Source organism: Panthera onca, chromosome X, assembly GCF_046562875.1.
Source record: "Panthera onca isolate mPanOnc1 chromosome X, mPanOnc1 haplotype 2, whole genome shotgun sequence".
Taxonomy (NCBI): domain Eukaryota; kingdom Metazoa; phylum Chordata; class Mammalia; order Carnivora; family Felidae; genus Panthera; species Panthera onca.
In genome coordinates this window covers 103,106,566-103,128,057 of record NC_138357.1, presented here as the reverse complement: position 1 = coordinate 103,128,057, position 21,492 = coordinate 103,106,566, and the positions used below count along the sequence as shown (strand labels likewise).

At 45.3% G+C, this 21,492-nt stretch overlaps 1 protein-coding gene across 17 annotated transcripts in view; it reads right to left on the bottom strand.

Annotated features, from left to right (window-relative positions):
* Positions 1 to 2,052: 2,052 nt before the first annotated feature.
* The window catches only part of DMD (dystrophin), a 2,113,538-nt gene continuing 2,094,098 nt past the window's right edge, over positions 2,053 to 21,492 (bottom strand). For 10 of the 17 annotated variants that reach the window (XM_081792827.1, XM_081792824.1, XM_081792832.1 and 7 more), the window contains 2 exons: positions 16,915 to 17,007; positions 2,053 to 3,598 (listed from right to left, as the gene is read on the bottom strand). In XM_081792827.1, coding sequence (XP_081648953.1) covers positions 3,501 to 3,598; positions 16,915 to 17,007 — 191 coding nt within the window. In that variant the 3' untranslated portion in view covers positions 2,053 to 3,500. Of the gene's footprint in view, positions 3,599 to 8,750; positions 8,783 to 16,914; positions 17,008 to 21,492 lie in introns of all 17 variants that reach the window. The other 7 variants (XM_081792829.1, XM_081792834.1, XM_081792830.1 and 4 more) reach the window with 1 other exon arrangement.

Genomic DNA, 21,492 nt, shown 5'->3' with positions numbered 1-21,492 from the left:
CTCCAGGAATCTTGGCCAGAGGCAAAAAGGACCCGTCCCAAGGGGAGCCGATGGGCTACTCCTTTCGCTAGCCTCCTCTGCAGTTGGGGCAGGGGTGAGGGGATCTCCTTCTGTGGTGATCGTGACTTGGGCGTAGGAGGGCTATCCTCCCCAGAACCAGTTCTGAGGTATACCCTTTTAGGTGGGACCCCCGTCGCTCAGACTGCCCTTCAGCTGTGAGGAAGTGTCGTGAGAAGCAAATGCCGCCTTTGATCGAGAAATCTCAGCTATAGGAATGTGTCCCCCGGCCCAAGTTTGGCACAGGTGTCCTGATGAAATGGAAGATGTAGAGGACTCCGTGTCACAGGAAAAGACTGGAAACAACCCACACATCCTACCAAAGAGGGCAGCCTAAATACTATCCCACTAACATACACTGGGATATTATTAGCTATAAAAAAAAAACAACAACAGGGGCGCCTGGGTGGCTCAGTCGGTTGAGCGTCCGACTTTGGCTCAGGTCACGATCTCACAGTCTGTGAGTTCGAGCCCCGCGTCGGGCTCTGGGCTGATGGCTCGGAGCCTGGAGCCTGCTTCCGATTCTGTGTCTCCCTCTCTCTGCCCCTCCCCCATTCATGCTCTGTCTCTCTCTGTCTCAAAAATAAATAAAAACGTTTAAAAAAAAAAAAAAAAAAAAAACAACGAGAAAGCATTTGATATATTGAAACGGAAAAAATTGTTTCAATATAATTAAGAATGTGGCTCTCTTGAGCCCATAAAAGCAAGGTATATAACTGGGTGCATAGAAAGCGATCTTAGGTGTAGTAAAAGAACAAAAGGAGGCACAGATCTTTGCTAACTGCTTTCTCAATAACGGTAGTGTGGAAGGATACACAAGAAAGCAACATTCACTCACAGGCCAGTGTGGATGGCATGGGAATAGGGGATTTTCACCATTTGGCTTTCTTGATTTTTCACTCTTCAACCATGTGACTGTATTACATATTTAACAACGAAAAACAAAGCACCACACTCAACACTTTTTTTTTTGTAACATAACTGCGTGCTTTATTGAGATACACAGTAAAGCAGTAATATAATACAATAGTAAGGCATATATTTGGTGAAGTCTGATATGTTGTGAAAATGCAGTAAAACTGAAGTTTAAAAAAATAATTAGTAAATGTTACAGTGTTGGTGTTAAAACACAATCTATCATGATACTCAAGTAAGAACCCAGTACCTGAAAACAATGACAGAACATGCCACATGATGTTTATGCTTCAGTTACATTATGATTTACAGTTTAATACTTGGTGGTTATAAAGAACACGAAGTAATGTCCAAATTATGCTTAAAATGTAGCAGTAAAGCTCTCAATTTTTATTCAAATATTTTGACAGACTCACTCCAGAACTAATGTCTAAAAGATAAAACAAAAAGATTAAAATAAAATTATGCACTCTATTTACCTCTGCTTTTAGAAGGAAACTCAAAACCGCTTAGTAGGAAGTAACACAACCCCTTGTGTTTAATCATGGTTAAACAAACAAACACACAAACAAAAAAACCAAACTTGTGGGTAAAGGAAAAAGTCCGGTGTCACAGAAAGGAAAAAAATGCAAGACTAAAACCGAATCTTCAGGTCGTTTTGTTACCTTAGAGCTTTGGGTTTTCTTGTGGAAATTACAACGGGGGGAAAAAAATCGAGAAAAATGTTGACGCAGGAGACAAGTGGGTGAAAGCATGTGTGCACGATTATTAGGAACATCCCAAAACCAAAGTGAGGTAGAAATAGCATGAGAAGCCATGTTGGATGTTAATCATCATTAATAAAATAATACACAAAACCCACTCCCCAGAAGTTAACACTTGACCTAAGAGGTAACAGATTTGCAAAATAATAGGTCACACGGTGATTTCTATTGAATGAATGATTAAAAAAAAAAAAGGAAGGCTAAGAACACGAAAGAGTAAAGCTTGTTCCTACCAGTTAGTCCTCTTGGGTTATTCTTTTTGAACAATCTTTGTATCGTTAACCTTCCTCGTCCACCAGCCAAGGGTTTGGAGTACTTTTCGGAACGCGCGAATCCGTCTCCGTTCCCCCTTACAAACCTGTGTGGAACTGCTTGTAGAGAAATGTGAAGTAGGGCAACCAAGTTCATGGGCGTGTGGGTGGATATTTAACAGTAACACACCGTGACGAGGCTGTCTTACACATTTTCCCGAGGGTTATTTTAAATGAAGTCTTGTGGCATTTAAAAACTCATTGCAATGGGGAAAGTCCTTAAAAAGAAAAGAAAAGAAAAAAACCCCTAAAATAACCACTGCTGTTTGTGAGAAGAGGGCAGAGGGGATTCGTTGTAATTACCAAGATCTCTCAGTGTGGTTAGGAACATTCATCCAGCCCTTTACTTCAAGAGTGGCCTCCCTCCCTCGCAGGGATCGGCTGGCAATCCACAGCCTTCCAGCCCTACCAGAAGGATCTCCTACTGTCTGCGAGTGAAAAATATCTTCTGATGTCGTGACTTCCGCTGAAGCATCGTTAAATGTAGATGGTGGCCTTGCCAGCGGCCGGAAGCTGAATGTATCAACTAACGGGTCACTCGGACACAGTTAAGTCCTGTGTATTCATTCACATGTCCCTTTGCAAAAATTCGGTACCGTCGCTGTCAGTGGAAAGTTGCAAATGAGAAACATCTGGGGCCCCAGACAGTGTTTCAGTGTGGTAGCTGCCCCCTGGTTTCAGGCTCCAGGGAGAATTCATTCTAGACCAAGCAGGTAAGCCTGCGGGACCAGAGGCAATCTCTTTGCATTAGGAAGTGGCCAGGTCATTTGAACAAGAAATGTCAAAGGTCTCCAGAAATTCAGATCTGTTTATCTATATCCCTCCAGTATTTACATACTTCTAGACATATAGATGCAGAAAGCGAAAAACCACAGCCAGTCCCACTCGGCCAGCGATTCCAAAAAGAGCGCTGTGAAGTAATCATCTGGTGGTGTTAGAGGAAGTGTCCTATCTTTAATATGCAAGAAAAAGAAAAAAGCATGGATTTCATATGGATATCACGCTAAAACGATGCAAAACAATGCGCTGCCTCCAAGTGTGTGTGTGTGTGTGTGTGTGTGTGTGTGTGTGTGTGTGTCTGTTTTTAGGGGTTTTTATAAACAACTTTTTTTTTTATAAAGCACACTTTAGTTTACAATCTTTCTTTATAACTGTTATAAATTTTTAAACAACCCAAAATGCGTTCCATATAAAGAAATGGCAAGTTATTTAGCTATCAAGATTTTACATGTAGTTTTCTTATAACTTTTTTGTACAATTGCATAGACGTGTAAAACCTGCCATTGTTAACAAAACAATAACAGACTTAGAAACTACTGAAATCTACAGTATAGTACCACTACCCTTCACAAAAATATAGATTTTTTTTTTTTCTTGTAAACTCTTACTGTCTAATCCTCTTTGTTGTATGAATATTATAAAAACCATGCGGGAATCAGGAGTTGTAAAACATTTATTCTGCCCCTTCTTCATCTGTCATGACTGACACTAAGGACTCCATCGCTCTGCCCAAATCATCTGCCAAGTGGAAAAGGCTTCCTACATTGTGTCCTGGAAAACAAAGAGAAAGAAAGACTTGACACTAGGTGCAGGGAACAGGAGCCTGACTCTCTGCCGTTCGGGAAATCCTTCCCCGCTTCTAGGTGAAGACAACACAGAAGCCGCATCGAGGTCTTACACGACACGATTGGATCTGTCACCACTTTCCCGGAAGAAGCAAAGCCTTGTTAATGAAGCCATTCTGCGTGGTTAGTATCGGCTGACTACCGGATCGGGCTACTGGGGTCGTTGGCGTGGACGAGTGTCAGAGAGTGCACTCATCTTCCCCATGGAAGGATCTAGCAAAAGGATTGCACGGGGAAGCACAAGGTTCCCTTGATAACAGGAGTGCTGCATGATGGGGTGTCCCTTTTCCACCTTGTTGCGGGAGATGACGTACCGTGTCCTTGTACTCCAAGTTTTGCAGTCCCAAACCACCGCCACCCCGACTACCTCCGCTGCCACCGTGACTCTATCTACCGCCTTTGCCATTATCATGGCCACCACCGTGACCAAGACATGGAGTCTTCACTTCGGTGCCGTCTCCAGCTGCTGCCTCCTTCCGAGGCCACGGGAGAGGAGGCTGTTTGCTCTCTGCTTTTACTGGAATTGGAAAACAAACTCTGGACTCAACCTTTTGGGATATGAACCTTTGAATCTGGAAGCTGCTTCTTAAAAAAAAAAAAAAAAAATCCCTTTTCATTCCAAATTGCTCTCAAGCCTAATTATGATCCGACCCACATGCAAAGCATGGACTTGGGGATCCTGTGAATGCGTTTTTTGTTCTCCTCCTCAATGAGGGTGGACTATCAGAACAGCCTTTTGGTAGTAATGTGACATGACCTAGCATGAATCCCCCAGCAGGGAGCACAAAAGCCGCAGTGTCTCTGGTACTCTGTGGCCAAATTCAGATGTGGAGTCAGATCATCTGAGACCGAGTTTATGACTTGCCTTTTCATACGTGTCCCATATTTTCATGTGGCTGATTTTCATTCGCGGACATTAGTAAATCATTGTACTCTTGGAGCACTGCCTTTGGAACTAAAAATGCTTTACTAGGCTATTACTACTTTGCCATGTATCGACCTTATATACATTATCGGTGTTAGACTAGGGCGGGTGTTCTGCTCTCATATTTATTTCAAGAGACCTAGCATTTTAGAAATCCACATGACAGAGGGACGCCCGCGTGGCTCAGTGGGTTCGACATCCGACTTCGGCTCAGGTCGTGATCTTGAGGTTGTTGAGTTCAAGCCCCACATCGGTCTCTGTGCTGATAGCTCACAGCCGGGAGCCTGCCTCGGCTTCTGTGTCTCCCTCTCTCTCTGCCCCTCTCCTGCTCAGGTTCTCTCTCTCTCTCTCTCTCTCTCAAAAATAAATAAACATTAAAACAATTTTTTTAAATGAGAGCAAGGGGGAGGGGTCTGCGGAGGATTTACAGGCAGGCACCTGCCCAGCGATGGCACCAGATCAAGTTAAGACTTAGAACAAACTGAACACCATTCTGCCACTGACTTGGAGGTGATGAAGTTTGTAACTCTCGTGGAGCTTTGTATTAACGCGAAGAGTTCCAACGAGAACTGGCTGTTTAAAAAAAAAAACAAAAAACAAAAACAACACTCTGGATGTTGGTTGAGGCTGCAAACAGAAAAACTTGTGGAGCAAAGCAGGTGTACCGTTCCTCGAGTGAGCCAGCAGTGTGGCAGTCCTCAGTGAAGAACGGAAATCAGCTTTGGCTTTTCTAAACCATACAAACCACTGGAGGACACGGTGGGCCCCCGGCTGCTCCTTAGAGCACAGACACTTAACTGATGCTGCCAGGTTGAAGGGCTTCCCTTGTGTCTGGTTGTTTTTTTTTTTTTTTTGAGGTTATTTATTTATTCTGAGAGAGCAGGCAAGGGGCAGGGAGACAGAGAATCCCAAGCAGGGTCCACGCTGTCGGCACAGAGCCTGATGCGGGCCTCGAACCCATGAGCCGCGAGATCACGACCTGAGCCGAAGTCGGACGCTTAACCGACCGAGCCACCCAGCGGCCCCCTCGTATCTCTTTTGGACTGCCGGGAAACCCAGGGAGATCTACCCGATTACTCGTGTGGACTACCTGCAAGTTTGCAATTGCTTGCAGTCTTCGCAGCTATCAACGAAGCCAGGAAAAACAAAACCCTGAGACCCTTACAAGCTGGTAAGTGACCAGAACTCAAACTATTTCTCATCACCCACATCCAACTAGGGGCTAGCCCACCTGGGAGACAGACCATGTATTACAAAACACAAACCGAACAGGGAAGAACTCCTTTTCCCCGCGGGCTTACTGATCATAATCAAAAAGTACCTATTTTACTTTAGCTTGTGTGCTAGGGAACATAGACTGCAGTTGGAGAGGAAATGCGCTCATGGATTATACAGCCACGTACGTGTCGCTTCTACTCCTTGCAATGGTGTTCAGTTTACTACCCGGAAGGCAAATTCTCGAGCCTCTCCAGAGGCATCACTTCTAGGGGTGTCTGCTATTTAAAAAGTGACTCTTAAATACACCACGCCCACGCCCACAAAACACCAGGTGGCCTGTAACCTGTCTGGACGGTCTACAAGGTTCACAAGTGCCCTCACGGCTGTCCCTGTGCTAGAAAAATGAAGAACGTTCAGAGTCCCCTCACCGCATCTGTATTCTGCCTTTGGTTGCTTTATTTACAAATACCTGTTTCAGCAGAGTAATGACTGCAATGTTTTTCACGGAGGTTTTCATTAGAGCCAGAAAAAAAAAAAATTCTATCTCTTTGACAAAATACTGCCCCAAAGAATCATAACTCAATCCCCCGGAGGCATAAAACTACAGCTTGATAGGGATACAGAAAACAGATTTGGATCCTGGTTCTATTATCCATGTGTGGAAGGCAGCACATTAGTGAGGTCATTAATTTTACCTGACAGATTTTTCTGAAGTCAAAATTAAAATCTCGCACTAGGAACGTGAGGGGCACTGAAAAGCAGGCAGGATTTAGGGGTTTGCAGTCAGCTTCAGGCACGAGTTGACATAAAAATACGTCTGTAGAAAGTATTGATTTAATCCATTCTTAAGCAAGGATTGTTGAACACAAAGGCACCATGCATCGAACATTAGGGCGGTTGTGTGTTTTTTCCAAGTTGGCACTAACCACAACACATTTAGTCTCACGAGCCACCACGGCCGGAGGGAGTCGTTTTCCACAGTGATTGGAATTGAGACTTTCTGGCAGAGATCCAAGACCTCAGTAGCAATCTGGCACCCTATTTGTTAAAAATACAGTTCCCAAATAAATGGTTCGCATTCAGTTGGCCACAGCAAGGCCAGAATACTGCAGTGACATGCGTGTTTTTCTTCTTCACAATTTAATCTTTGAAAAAAAAAAAATCTAATCTACTGTATATGTGAGGTCATTTTGGTAGCACTAAAAAATCACTTCGGTTCTCTGGATTTCTGGAAACTTGTCTGACTCGAATATACAACTCAGGTGGTAAAGTTTCCAAATGCCCGTGTGACTCGAATGATAGGTATTGCTGGCCTGTTGTAAAATTCATTCACGAGATAAACACGTTCAGGGTGGTCAAAATTCAGGTGCAACTTTTCATAGCACGTCAAAATCAATTGTAAGGGGCACTTACCATAAGAATGAACCCAAGAAGCCTCACATAAGAAGTATGTGAGCCAGGCAAACGGTCAGGAGCATTCACTGCTTCACCAACTCAGGTGTCCTCAGTTTCTCCTCCCAGCCTGCCACTCCCCCCTGCCCCAGGACCCCACTGTCCCAAGCCTTGGAAGAAAGCATGGGTACAGACACACCGAAGGACCGTTCAATTCATTAGACTTGCATGGCATGGTGTTGGCAGACTTTCCAGTAGGACTCCTTATGTTTAAACGAATCCGGGATGACTCTTGGCTATCCTGTCGCTAAGGATCTAGAATCTTCTCACATGAGAACTCTCTACCTGTCCAACCTGTGTCCCGGAACAGCATAGGTTGGCGCTACCCATCAAGGACCTTTCCTTCTCCCATCCTTCACGCTAAACTCTAGGTAAGGACAAGCTTGTTTCACTTGAGCTGTCCTTCAACACTGTCCTCCAATAGCCGTTGATCAGGTAATGCAATGTTGAGACAATGCTTCTGACAGAAGCATGGAGGAGCTTTGCCTGTCAAATCTCAAGCCACGTTCAGTGAGAATACTGTATCTTACCCGCTTCGAACCCATCAACAGGCGCTTAGAAAAAGCCTCAAGTCTCCAACATTCAATTTTTATCCCTCCTTGGATGTGTTCTATCTGGTTCCAAATGCCAGGGAGAGAAAGCGCACTCTCGAAAGGGCCAGTTGAGATGACACGAGCCTTTCAAACCCCATTTGCTAAGGCGGCGATGAAGACTGAAGAGTGTGGCTCTGGGCCCAGACTGCCTGGATTCAAATTCTGGCTCTGTCATTTGGGACACCCTGCTTGCTTACTCTCTCACGGACTCAGTTTCCTTATTTGGAAAACGGGGTTAATAAGAGTACCTACCTCACAGGTTTGTCATGAAGATTACACTATGAAAAAGATGGCAAGTGCTTACAACAGTGCTTGGCCCAGTAAGTGCTCAAAAAAAAAAAAAAAAAAAAAAAAAGGTTAGCTGAAGTGGGAAAGGAGGGTGGGGATGAGGAAAAAGGAAAACAAAAACAAAACGAACTCATTCTGGAAGAATAAAAACCAAGGGCACTGGCAGAAAACGCTAAGGTCCTGGAAGTAGGCAGAAACTTCACGACTCGTCGGTTATGTTCAAGGCTAAATTCATCGTTTTGAGGATTCTGTTCGTGTGATAAATGGCGAGAGACGATGAACTGCAGGATTCCAACCTGGGGACCACGCAGGGCTGCCATTTTAGTATATGTGCTGCCGAAGCGAGCACGAGGGCTGCCATTTTAGAGAGATTCCTGCTCCCCCAACCCCTGCTCCTGTCGTCATGGTGATGACAATGGCGGTGAACATTTGAAGAATGTTCCTCATGAGCTGCAAGTGGAGAGGTGACTACCGTCCTTACGGGATGACACACTGTAGTACATACATGCGCGTGCACACACACAATTCTTACACAAGCGCCAAACATAGAAAGCGTGATGAGACACACAGAAGCCATGGCCGTGAGCCTGAATCTCACTAACCTCTCTCATTGGCTTCCCAGGGGTATTTCTTCCTTTAATAACGGGAGAGAGGAAGAGGCAGAGATATCAGAAAGGAAAAAAAATGCATAAATAAACAGTTTCATACCCGTCTTGCTGCTTTTACCAAACAAATGTTGAGATGACAATTCATTTATTCCCTTCTGGAAAAAAATAAAAACCAAAACAAAACAAAAAAAATCCAAAAGACACATCCAGTCAAATAACCTTTACATACACTTAAAATCAGTGTAAACAGATAACATGATCCAGGAGACATCACTTACAGAATCCATAGAATTCATGTGTTAAACTGGATGGAAGCGAGCACAGCGGAGAAATCTGACTAAGTGAGCCTTGTTTTCAAGGACGGCTTTAGAACCTCAGGCTGCACGTCCAACAATCCCCATCTCGTCACTCTCAACTTCACAACTTACTGGCACGTGAACAGCAGCTGACTGCGTGTCCCAAAAGTCTGCACCCCAAATGCGAGGCAAAACGCCACAGAAGCGAGACTCCATCCCCTTGGGACAATCTGTTCTGTCTGGCAGAGGCCGAGCATGCCCAGGATGATGGGGGTGGGGGGCGTTGGAGAAAAGAGAAGGAAAAAAAGGGCGGGGGGGAAGGAGAGGAGCCCCACTAATGGGCAAGCCACAGAGCCAGATCCGGCAATGAGCCTTCAACTTCCTCCCCATAATTCGGCAGGTAGCAGGCGCCTTGAGAGTCAGTGGCAAAAGACCCAGTCGCCTTGTTTGTTTTATGGAATCCTCCATGGGTATGCTTAGTTTTGGAGAGTAGGTTCTGATAAAATCTTGTATGATAATATCCATAAGTGGACAGAAAATTCGGGACCTCTGACCATACCCAGCAGGTCTTGGGCTTGGAATCTCCTCTGACCACGAGGGCCTTCGGGTGAAATACTGGTTTTCAAACTTCGACTTGAGCAGCGAGACACATCTTGCGACAGTCTGAGGTGAAATCCCAGAATGTAGGACGGAGACACGAGAACCCCTAGTACGTCACCTCCTTTCCCCCGGGGTCCACCATGCTCAGGGGCCGCAAGGACCGAAACACCCCACAACGATGTGAGGACTACTCGTGCAGACCAAAGAAGTAGGGAACTTCTATTCCAAAAGAAATCGTTCCAAATTCAAGGTCAGGGTCTAAAACCTCTAGTACGCATTTACAGGTTCTCTGAGTAGGACTCTCCGTCCCTTCCTCCCTCCCTCTTTTCCTTCGTTCTGAATTTTCCCACGTGACTCCCAAGATTTCTTACAAGTATGAAAACCGCACGCTCGACCACGTAAGCATGGCCAAGGTATTCAGGACGTTCCTCAAAGCAGGGAAGAGAGAAAAAAGGGCACTGGCTCCTCAGCAGTGGGTGTTGCCAGTGGTAGGCCCAAACCAGATGACAGGGAAAAGGAGAGGGAGGAGAACCTCCTTTCCTTCTTGATAGTTCAAAAGAGTCCCAGCATGAGTGACTTATCCATTGCTTTGGACTCCTTGAGCAAGTTTTTTGTTTTCTAATCTTTCTATTTCACGGTTATACTGTCTGGTGGTAGAATTTATTCCCTTCCCCTACAGGGCTGTGAGTCCTTGAGGGCAGGGCCCACATGTGGCTTAGCCATCCTCTCTAGCTCCAATAACGTCTGCACCCCAACACTATGGGCATCTGATAAAGACGGGCTGAAATGAATTAGTAAGGTAGCCACGAGATCATGGTCAAGAGTTCTCTGGTGTTTTAGGCAACTTGGCCTTGCCCATTACCGTTTAACTTGCGTCCCAAGGGCTGGTAACTTATACTGGCTTGTAACTTGGGTCTGTTTCTAAAACGAAAGAGCCTTAGGAAAGAGTGCCGTTAGAAAGTAACGGCATTTAGTCTCAGAATGTAATTATGGTTCCTGGAGTGATAAGGGTTACCTGTCTTTATTCTACGCCAAGCCATATTCAGAGCTTGGTATCTGCGGGTCATCACCGAATATGCAGCAAATGACTTGGGTTTTGCTTCGGGCACTTCTTCAGAAACCACGTTTCACGTACAACGGACCTTCCAGAGCTACGTCAATCCTAATCTCTTTCACAATCCGCCCTCATCGCTTGGGTCCCGATGTGCTCATTCCCACAGCACAAAAGGAAGTTCCGCTTTTTGTTTAAACAAAGTTAAAACAAATAACGTTTCCCACTGCGGTGGACTAGTTTCTCCAGTGACAAAATACAGGCTAACTGCCTGCACCGCTTCAAAATATTCTCTACCGGTAAAAATAAATAATAAATAAAAGCGCCAGATAAGTTTTATTTCACAAATACATTCTTCGGAAATGAGTTTCCTAAGAGCTTCACTTAGGCTGTCCATCTGGCACTGTGATATGTTGTCAGGAAATGAATCAGGAGTAAAAGGAAGTACACTGGGGGAAGTCCTGAGTCTGAGTAAAGGGCTCGGTCGGGTCTGGAGAAGTCAAGTTTCCTCCCGCAGTATGAATTTGAGATGATTCATCCTTTAGGGTCAGAATCCCAAGACGTTACCACTTTGGGGGTAACTTCAGCTTTGTAATCTCAGTTTACCAACTGTTTTAAAAAGCTCAGGAAGAACGAGCCCCTTTTTAGGGTTCCTGTTTTATCACAAGCGAAAGAAGATTCAAACGGCTATACTTTCAGGCTTAAAGCACGTGTGGTCTCTGGTGAACGTGGACACAAATACACACGTCCATCCAAAAGCACGGTTCTGTTGAGCTGAAAGTTGACCAGCACTGAAGTGTGTTAACTGTGCGTATGTAATGAGCTTAGAATGGACCGCAACAGTGTAAGGCAGGGGTCGGCAAGCTGTGCGTGTCAGGGGCCAGACGGTGAATATTTTAGGCTTTGCAAGCCACCCGGTCTGTTTAGCAAATGTTCAACTCTGCCGCAACTACGGCGTCCTTGGAGTGAGAAAGCAACCATAGATAGAGCATAAGTGAAGGGGTATAGCTATGTTCTAATAAAACTTTATTTGTAAGAACAGGGAGTGGGCCAGGTTTGGCTCCTAGCCTGTAGTTTGTCGGCCCGTGGTATAAAGGGCTAACGGCTCAAAATGCACGGAAGCTAGAGGGAAACAGAGTGGTGCCTGAAAGGGGGCACACGAATGCTTCCGTCTTTATGCTGTTCTTGCATAAAAGAACCACAGACAAGACTTGAATTTGAGAAGATGGCAGGTTTTGTCAAGCTGTTGGGTTGCTAATTTAGAGGCATCTGACAGAATGCGTGTGGGCTTTATGGAGGCCTGGGTGACATGAGAGGATGGCGTGGACGTTGGGGGTAAAAACGCGGCACACGGGTCAGCAGGTACGAGATTGTACAGGCAGCAGAAATGCCTGCACAGCACTGTTAACTGTGCTGTAAATTGTCTTTATTGCAGTACGAGCTTCTCTCGAATCCTATCGTTCGTTAATTAGTATAGAGCGGCACCCCATTTTTAGAGAAGCCAATCCCATACCACTGACAAGGGAAGCATTTTTTCCGTACATGCACATACATGGAAAAACGCTTTTGTTAGGATGCGAGATGCTCAGAGACATAGGGGCGAATCACTGAAATTGTTTATTTTTAACTGATGTCTGTTGTTCATTCTGCACATGTACTGTTCCTATAGAATAATGGTGGAGAATCAGAAAGTGTCTTATAGTAGATAACGATTTTTATTACAGTGGAATTCCACTTCTACAGATACTTAACAGACGGAGGGACGTCTTATTGGTAGATAGAGAGATCCGATAGAAATTGGCTAACGTTCTGTGTTTAATATACACTGAGCCGCTCAAATCCCTCAAGTGGTTGTGAATAACTAACTCTATCCCGAGATTCATCAGGAAAGATATCACCACAAAGCTAAACATGCACGGGTTCCCACCTTGAACGCCCTGAAATTTATATTGGCTAGGAGGCAGGCCAGTGCTGGCTAGCAGTTTTTTCACGAGCCGGAGGGGCACGTAACCCCCTGATTAATTCGGGTAACAGTTCAGCAAGGCCAGCGAGATAAGATCAGGAGCCTAATTTCACTTGGTGAGTGGCCATGAGCAAGGCACTTGGGGCTTCCGGGTACTTGTGGTGAGAAGGCAAGGTGAGGATTTGTCGATACCTTAAGACTGGAGCCTGAAGTCAAAACTGTGGCCCACGGCAACAAAAAAGCTGTAAACGGATAATGCAAAACAACTCCCCTCTCTGTATACGTTACATTTATGAAAAACATACTATTCTATTGAAAAAGTCTTTTCCCCTGGTGGCAATTATCTAGCAGGGTTAAGTAAACCACGAGGTGGTAGTTAACAGCGCATTTCCACTAAATGTCAGACCTCTGGCTCCGGCATCTGTCCCGAGTTACCCAGACAGCTGTCCGAAACAGCTGTAGCAACCGTGAACTTCATTCATCCTAACACAGCAATGGGAACACGGGTGGCCGACTCAGAGTAAAAGTACAGCGTCCTCTAAGCTATCAGGAAGGTCTTGGCAGAAACTTCCACCATTTCCATTGGTAAAATGTTTCCAATAAGTGTAACTTTCTTTTAAAAAAGATGTTCATCTGGGCAAGGAAAACTGAGATCACTTGGATCGCTCTTCTTTAAACCACTGCGTCCGAAAATCAGTTTAGTGGGTTGCAGCCAGCGTTTGATTTTGGAATCAATAAAGCAGAGACACGGTGTGCGTTCTACGTAGTATAGGAAGCAGTGCTTCACAAAACTTTGCTGATCTTCGTACGTATATGTGACCAGACACATATATCTGTGGTGTATATACATGGTGTATACGTATGTGTTTCTGTACACACATACACACACCCAATGTATCTTATATCCTTAATCCAGTTTGAGATGTGAACTGTTTCTCTTACTATGGAGAGTGGTCAAAAAGGTCAAAAGCCACTGCTGTGGTTATCAGAAGTGCTCAAATGACCCTCTGAGGCCTTTCCACGTACGAGAGCCTGTAATCCTGAGATGTTAGGGCTCAAAATGCTCTTCTCGGTATCAACCCAACGTACCTACTAGCTGGTAAGATGCGCCCACTAAAACCTACCGTATATATATTTTCCATCCTAGTTTTCTAATGATGAGACTTTTTATCCAGTTGAACTTGAGGGAAACAAGCTGTGATACTGTGATTTAGAATGAAGAAATGCGTATTAGGTCTCAATTCCCTTTCAGGGCACAGAGCTCCTAAGACCTTTGAAAAGTTCCTCTGAAGTAATGAGGCAATTCTAGGAAAACACCTAAACGTAGGGGCTGGGTCCCAGGGAAGCCAACCCCGGGTTTAGGGGCGGGTGGAACTTTGAGCCTTACCCCCTGACCTCCGGGGAGGGAAACTGGGGGAGCTGGAGACTGAGTTGCCTCACCACTGGCCAATGATGTGATCAATCACACCTTCGGAATGAAGCCTCTCTAAAAACCCAGGGGGAGGGAGAACTTCTTGGGTCGGTGAACAGTGGAGGTCCTGGGAGGGCAATGCACCCCGAGAGAGCACGGCACCTCCACACCCTTGCCCCACGCCTCGCCCCGTGCACCTCTCCCGTCCGGCTGTTCTGGACTTCCGGCCTTTCGTAATACACGCTGATCTAGTGAAGGAAGCGTTTCTGAGTTGTGTGAGCCGCCGTACCACCCCCCAGAAGTGGGTCACTGGAACCCCTAAGTCTACAGCGGGTCAGAAGCCCAGGTGAAGGGGGAGGGCAGTCTTGCGGGACCGAAGCCCTAAACTTGTGGCATGTGATGCTCTCTCTGGGCAGATGGTGTCCAAATTGCTTGGTGCTGTGAGAGGAGCCCCCACACGCTGGAAATGGGTGCGCAATAGTAGGGGCTCAGTGGTAAGGCCTAACGTGGCAGGAAGTAGCAAAAAAAGAAGTCAAGGTAACAGCATCGCAGAAAGAACGGCCAGATCTTCATTGCTTTCCTCAGGAAAATAAATGACTTCTCTCAGGCTTCCGGCCTACTGTTAAGTAGGAACTCAGTTAAGGGAACTGGTCAGACAAAGCCTCCTTATCTTCTGAGAACTCAAATCAGCACTCGGTGGAAGGTATGCTTCTCTAAGCGCGAGGTGAGTAAACGCTATCGGGGTGGCCCGAAGCTCCCCCAAGTTTCCACAGAAGTAGATCACCATCACAGAAGTAAATTTAACGTCAGAGGTGCTAACTGCCACATAAATCGGAGGAGGTAAATTTGCCCTCTTCCAGGTGGCTTCTTCCACACCCGTGTGGTATCTAGCTTCACGCACTAAAAGGGGGGGGGATGCAGGGAGAGTGTGCAAAGGACTTGAAGATAATTCGGATGGGTCACGGGCCCAGGACACAAAGGCTGCCTGAAGGGAAGCGGGGCCATGGGCCCTTCTATGGCCTCCACTCGACTCTAGTTTAAATGTGGAGGAGATGCCCAGGGCATCGACGAAGCAGCCACCAACTTCCCACAGAGCAGGTAAGCGAGCTTTCATTTTAAGGGTCTGGGACGAGGAAGCCGTCTGTGACCTTCAAGGGATAGGACGGCGTCAACGAAACGTGTGCTACGTGTGGGGCCCAAAGTTCTGGCTGTGTGAACTTGAGAAAGACCCTCGCCGCGCCTGAGGCTAACCCCTCTTATCCAAAAGGGTGCCTCTGGGATTCCCTCATGTCCTAGAGCCCTAGGTCAGGGCAGTAATACTATACTTTAATGTGAACTTCGGAAGTCCACAGTTGACCGTAAGCGCCTCGAGGGCGAGGGATCTGGCATTTCTTTGCATCCCTAACACCTCCAGTGGTCCAAAGTTAGGTGCCGGTAAAAGCTGGCGGGCTAAAAGGAAGAGCATGTGATTGACATCACACCAACGTGTGGTCTTCTCGTGAACCATGGCATCTAGGGACAGAAGACCGCTAAGACAGTCAAGATGGAGGTGGGGGTGGGTGGAAGACAGCTGAGATTTTTAGGTGTTAAAATCAACACATCAGAGGCACTCAGCAGGGAAAAGATGGCTGGTGCAGACATTTAAAATTAGCTTCCGCCAACAGTTCCTTAGCAACGCTCCATCAGAACATTAGTGCTTTTAACGTGCACCGTACAACGTTCACGCATACAGCAAAGAGCTAGGAACCGGCCACCGGGGGCTGACCCTGAACAAAAAGATCAGAAAAACACAGGACTCAAAATACCCTCCTCGTGGCCCTCACGGAGAGGAACAAACAGCCAGATTCTCTGCTGCCCTTCCCTCCGGGGCTGCCCACGAGGGATGCCGATCCCTGCCCACCGAGACTCGTGTCCTCCGCTTTGGCTTGTCGAGGTGTTCCATCTACTTGCTTACAGGTGACTGCAGCCATTCTTTTTATTCATTGAAGGGAGGGGGGTCGGTGACTCTGGTTTATGTCACAAAATATGTCAAAGTAAAATATGTTATGTCAAAGTAAAATAAACACTCCCAAATGCTAGCAATGGGAGCCAAGTACCTCCTTGGATGAAGGAAGACATCTGAAGCTCCTACAGGCTAGTGGGAAAATCTGGCAGGGGTAAAATGCTGCTTTTATAGGAGGGGCAAAATACGCAAGGTCAAAGTGACGCTGAGAAATAAAGGCATTAATAGAATTAACATCTTTCTTTACAGAGATGGTATTCTACCTAGGAAAGTGAAGTCAACAACAAAGTAGCATACAAAGAGTTCACTGTACCTGTACTTAACAAATGGGGTAAGATACAATTTTTGAATATAAAGGGCATCAGATTGGAAGTCAGAGTCCCCCCCCCCGCCCCCGCAACCATATACTAGGCCTGTTCTGGATTTCACCGTATCGCGCGTATCGACTGTGTGTCCCCGGCAAAGGTGCCATCGGGGCATGAATTTCTTTGTAAAAGTCACATCATCGTTGCTCTTAAGAATAAGCTATCTTATCTCATAATTAACGCTTCAGACTAATGCGCAAAGCAAGTAAGATAACGTGTAAGTTGATAGTCTTATTTCTAGAGACAACGCTATTATACCGGTGTTTGAATTCAACCAGCATCCAAAACCAGTCAATTCAGTCATCCAAACCAGAACTCGACACTCAACAATATTGTCTTCGCACAATGACCCCAGACTGGCACTCTGTCAGCAAGTGCCTCCTTAAACACGGGAAATACGTGGGCTAGGGTACAGAAACGAGGGGTCTAATTCCAGTAGGAGTGAGTTACTTGCACGTCGTGGGCCTTACCTCTGGAACTAGGGAAGGAGTTGTTGAGCTGTTCCATCACTTCCTCTAACCCTGTGCTTGTGTCCTGGGGAGGACTGAGCAGGTCTTCCTCGCCTGAACGAAAGCAAGCACACATAATGGCCAGTGACGCTTACGGAAAACAGACATTTTGAGAAAAAGCCCACGGTCCCACTTAAAAAGTCGGGGTGCCTGGGGGGCTCATTCGGTAGAGCATGTGACTCTTGATCTTGGGGTCATGAGTTTGAACCCCAGATTGGGTGCAGAGATTACTATAAAATACAAAATAAGGGGTGCCTGGATGGCTCCGTCGGTTAAGCGTCCAACTTTGACTCAGGTCGTGATCTTCCGGTTTGTGGGTTCGAGCCCCGCGTTGGGCTCTACGCTGATAGCTCAGAGCCTGCATCGGATGCTGTGTCTCCCTCCCTCTCTGCCCCTCCCCCGCTTGCGCTGTCTCTCTTCCAAAAAGAAATAAAAACATTTTTTTAAAAATTTTAAAAATGTTTAAAAAGTCATTTTAGAATCATTTCCATTTGCTCATAAATAACATCAATAAAAATAACCCCTCAAGCTGAATAATTGGGGAATGACTTCTTCAAGGGAAGAACTCCACGCGGGGATCTATATTCTGGTCTTGGGAGAAGGAAATGGTTTACCTGTTTAGAAGCCAAGATAAAATCGACCTAAGTTTCTTAGGCCCCATTAATAAAGGTGAAATGTTTTCCTTTGTAACGAAAAAATTATTAGACCCTTGCAGTGTGCCTGTTCAACAAAAGGAACTAAGAACGTGACATTTTGCCTGCACTTTAGGAAGGAAAGGAAGAAGTGGAGACAGAGGGGTTTTCTCCACTCTTTCCTTTGACATTGAACCAAAGGTAAATAAAACTCAAGTACTTTTAAAGTCCAAGGAAATAGGGAGAAATAAAAGTTGCACGTGACCTATGTAGGGTATGAAATATTACTATTCTAAGGACCGTGGATACGAAGGATACTGGGGAGTAATGTTCCTTTCCTCTTTGTTACACGGGCCTGCTTTATCATCATCGTGTTTTTGGAGGCTTCTAAAGGGGAAATTGTGGTTTTTTTTTTTTTTCCTTCTCATTTTTAAGAATCTGTTTACGTGAAGGGAGAAGAATGTTTTGGAAGAAAAAGGAATTAGGGATGGACGGTCCTCGTCTGAGATAGGGAGTCCTCTTGAAGGTGATGTCGATCTGTATGTCTCTACTGATGATGGTTCATGGGTTGACAGGAACGCACCTCAGACATTTGCAGCAAGGGAGAGATTTCTTCACTGAGAACAAAATTACTTGCAACTCTCAAAGTCTCTGCAAACTGAGTTTCTGATGTTCTTAAGTTCAAGCTCTATTCGTTCAGGACAGTGTCACTTGCATCTAAAGCAAGACCTTGCTTCCAGATCAACAGTAATGAAGATGCTTAAGGACAACCTCAGGTTCACATCGGACTTGGAAATGACTGGACAGCCGGCGATTTAGTGACGTAAACACGCTTGTTATCTCCTTTTGTCTATGCCACTGGGATCTTCATTTACGATTATAATCCTGCATTCATTACTAAGTTTTCACCCTTTTTTTTTTTTTTTTTTTTAAAGTGTAAGCTCAAACAATCCTTGGCCCAATGTTCACCGCAAAGACAGAGTCCTATCCCGGTGGATGTAAGGCTGTACGTCAACATCAGAGTGGAGAGCTTAGGGGCACAGGACAGACAAAGAGCCTCTACTTCTGTGAGTCTCATGGTAATATACCATAGAAAACCTCTTTCAGATACTAAGGACAAGAAATAAGTGGTGAAAATTAAGATCACAAGATAGAAAAAGAAGTTACGGTAGCTACCTTCCAATCTACATACACACACACACACACACACACACACACTACTTCCTTCTATTTATGTGTTTAGCAATGAAAACAATGAAATAGAGCACCTTTAATTTCTTTTTTCCTGAGAGTTCAAACTACCATTATGTGGTGAGGGTGGAATGAATGAAACGATGCCAGCAGGAACAGAATCCTGACAACTGCAGAGGTGAATGCATGTCTTCATCCCATTACTGATGCAAATTTTGCCAAGTTGTGGAACATGAGGCATTTTGAATGGCAGTACGTCTGCTTGAGCCAGAATACGCCTTACGGAATAAATCCGAACCAACAGAGGCAAGCGTGACCAGCGTGACCAGCCTGACAGGTGAATTACATTACCCTGGAGCTCCAGGAACTGAATAGTAGTGTGGTAAGATTCAAATACAGTTCAGGGATGGGGTAGGCCTTCGTCTGCCTCACTTATTTCAGGGATCAAAGTTTAAAGCATAAACCTAATGGTGTCGACCAGGTTCATCTTTACGGATGAACTATTATCTGTAAGTTTCAAATCCGAGTGTCCAAGTACAAATCTAAAATTGGCTTGCTTTAACGGAAAACTTTCAGGACAGTGATGAAGGTATCCCTTCCAATATTTTTCAAGTGCCTCGTACATCCTGCACAGTACATACACGAATAAAGTATCATCTTGTTTTCTTGGTTGCTCAAGACTGCCTCACTAAGTAAAAAGTCCTCTGGGCTTAACTACTCCTTTTAAGAATCAACATCAGAGTTCTCACGTGTGTGCATGAGTAGAGCTGAATCGACGCTGAAACATGCTTGGCGGCTAATATTTTCTGTGTCAATTATACTGAAAAGTGAAAACTGCTCAATGACACCTGAAATTGGAGCGACACCACTGGATTCTTTGACATTGAGCCAGATTTTAAATGTCTAAAAAAATAGCCATACGGATGACCACACGGCAAGATTAGTTTATTTATACTAACATTTATCAAGAGCCAACTCTATGTCAGGTGCTGTTGTGAGTGTTGGGGAGATAGCAGTCAACAACAAAAAAGCCCTGTATCCATGGAACTCCCATTCATATGGAGGTACACAGTCTAAACAAGTAAGTTAGGTAGGTATGTCACATGGTGAGGAACCTTCACGAGAGAGGATGAGTGGGGAACCTTCAGAAAGGGGAATCTTGGAAGCCTTCGTTGATGAGGTGCAGTCGGGCAAAAACTGTAAGCACGTGAGGGCATGACCCGTGGATATACAAGAGAGGAAAGCAAACACAAAGACTTTGAGAGGGGAGTGTGACTGGCTTGCTCAAACAGCAAGAAGGTCAGTGTAGACAGAAGGGAGTGACCGAGTACTGGGGGGGGGGGGGGGGAGCATGCTTCCCTGCCCCAGGAATTTGGACTTGGTCACGTGACCTTCTTTGGCCAATGGAATGTTGGCAGATAGAAGGGGAGTTCTGTAACGTCCTTGGGTTGTTGGGCTTGTCCTCTTGTGCCGATGTCCTGTAAGGAGCGCATGAGACAGCTACTCCTGTAAGGAGTAGCCCAGAGAGCCTACTCATCCAGGAAGGAGGAGAGGGAGATGGGACAGACCTGAATCCACCCTACAACTTGGAGTCAAGCCTAGATGAGCTGCAGCAGAACTCCAGCCAACCAAGAGGCGCATGAACGAGAACTATGTAACCTGAGAATTTTGTAATTATTTTGTCACACGGCAATAGGTGACTGCTACGTACCGTTGTAAGACATCAAACCAGAAAGCTACTAATATTTATACATCTTCTAATCACATACTCATGTGTAGCTATCACAGGCAACCCAGAAATGTGTTAAATAACACCAGTGACCACAGGTTCTCCCTTACCCCACACCTCCCCCCCCCCCAAAGCCAGTTATTGAACGAGAAAATATTAAGTCCCAACTGTATACCCTAGGAATTTGGCCAGCCTTTAATCCTATTATACTGTTTCACTGGCTGCTCAAACAGCATATTGTTAATAGTCAATGGATTGCATACTTAGTTAATGAAAGTGCTTTAAACAATGATTCAAGTAGAGTCTACTCCACTCTGATTCCCACAAACATGTAAAACAAAATCCTTTCTGAATTATTAGCTATAGCCTCCATAGCCTGTCTGAAGGTGGTCCAACAAAATGACTGATACATTTACAAAAAAAACGAACGCACCAAAATAAGACAGGGTAAAGTTGGTTTGCTATGGACAAAATGTTGTTTAAATTCTGACACTCACCATGGTTTTAGGCTTTACTTGAAGGCGTGATAGCCCATGTGACCCAATTCCCTTTGCTCGACTGAAATGATCATGGTTGTACTTGCTAAAAAGCGACTTCGGCCAGGGCGGTTCAGTCACTTGAGCATCCCTGACTTGGGCTCAGGTCACGATCTCACAGTTTGTGGGTGTAAGCCCCATGCCGGGCTCTGTGCTAATGTGTGGAGCCTGCTTCAGATTCTGTCTCCCTCTTTCTCTGCCCCTCCCCTGCTTGTGCGCTCTCAAAATTAAACATTAAAGAAAAAAAAAAAAGGCGACCAGCCAGAACCTATGTAGCCTATGCTGAAAAGATCTGCAAATCCTTTTATCTGTGATTTTGATGATACCTAAGCCAACTGCTTTCTCTGTATCAAATAGGAACAGTGTGCTAGATTTTCTCTTAAAAGGGGGGCTGTATACAAACAGCTACGCCCACCATTATTTTTCTTTAGATTACTAATGTAAATCACGT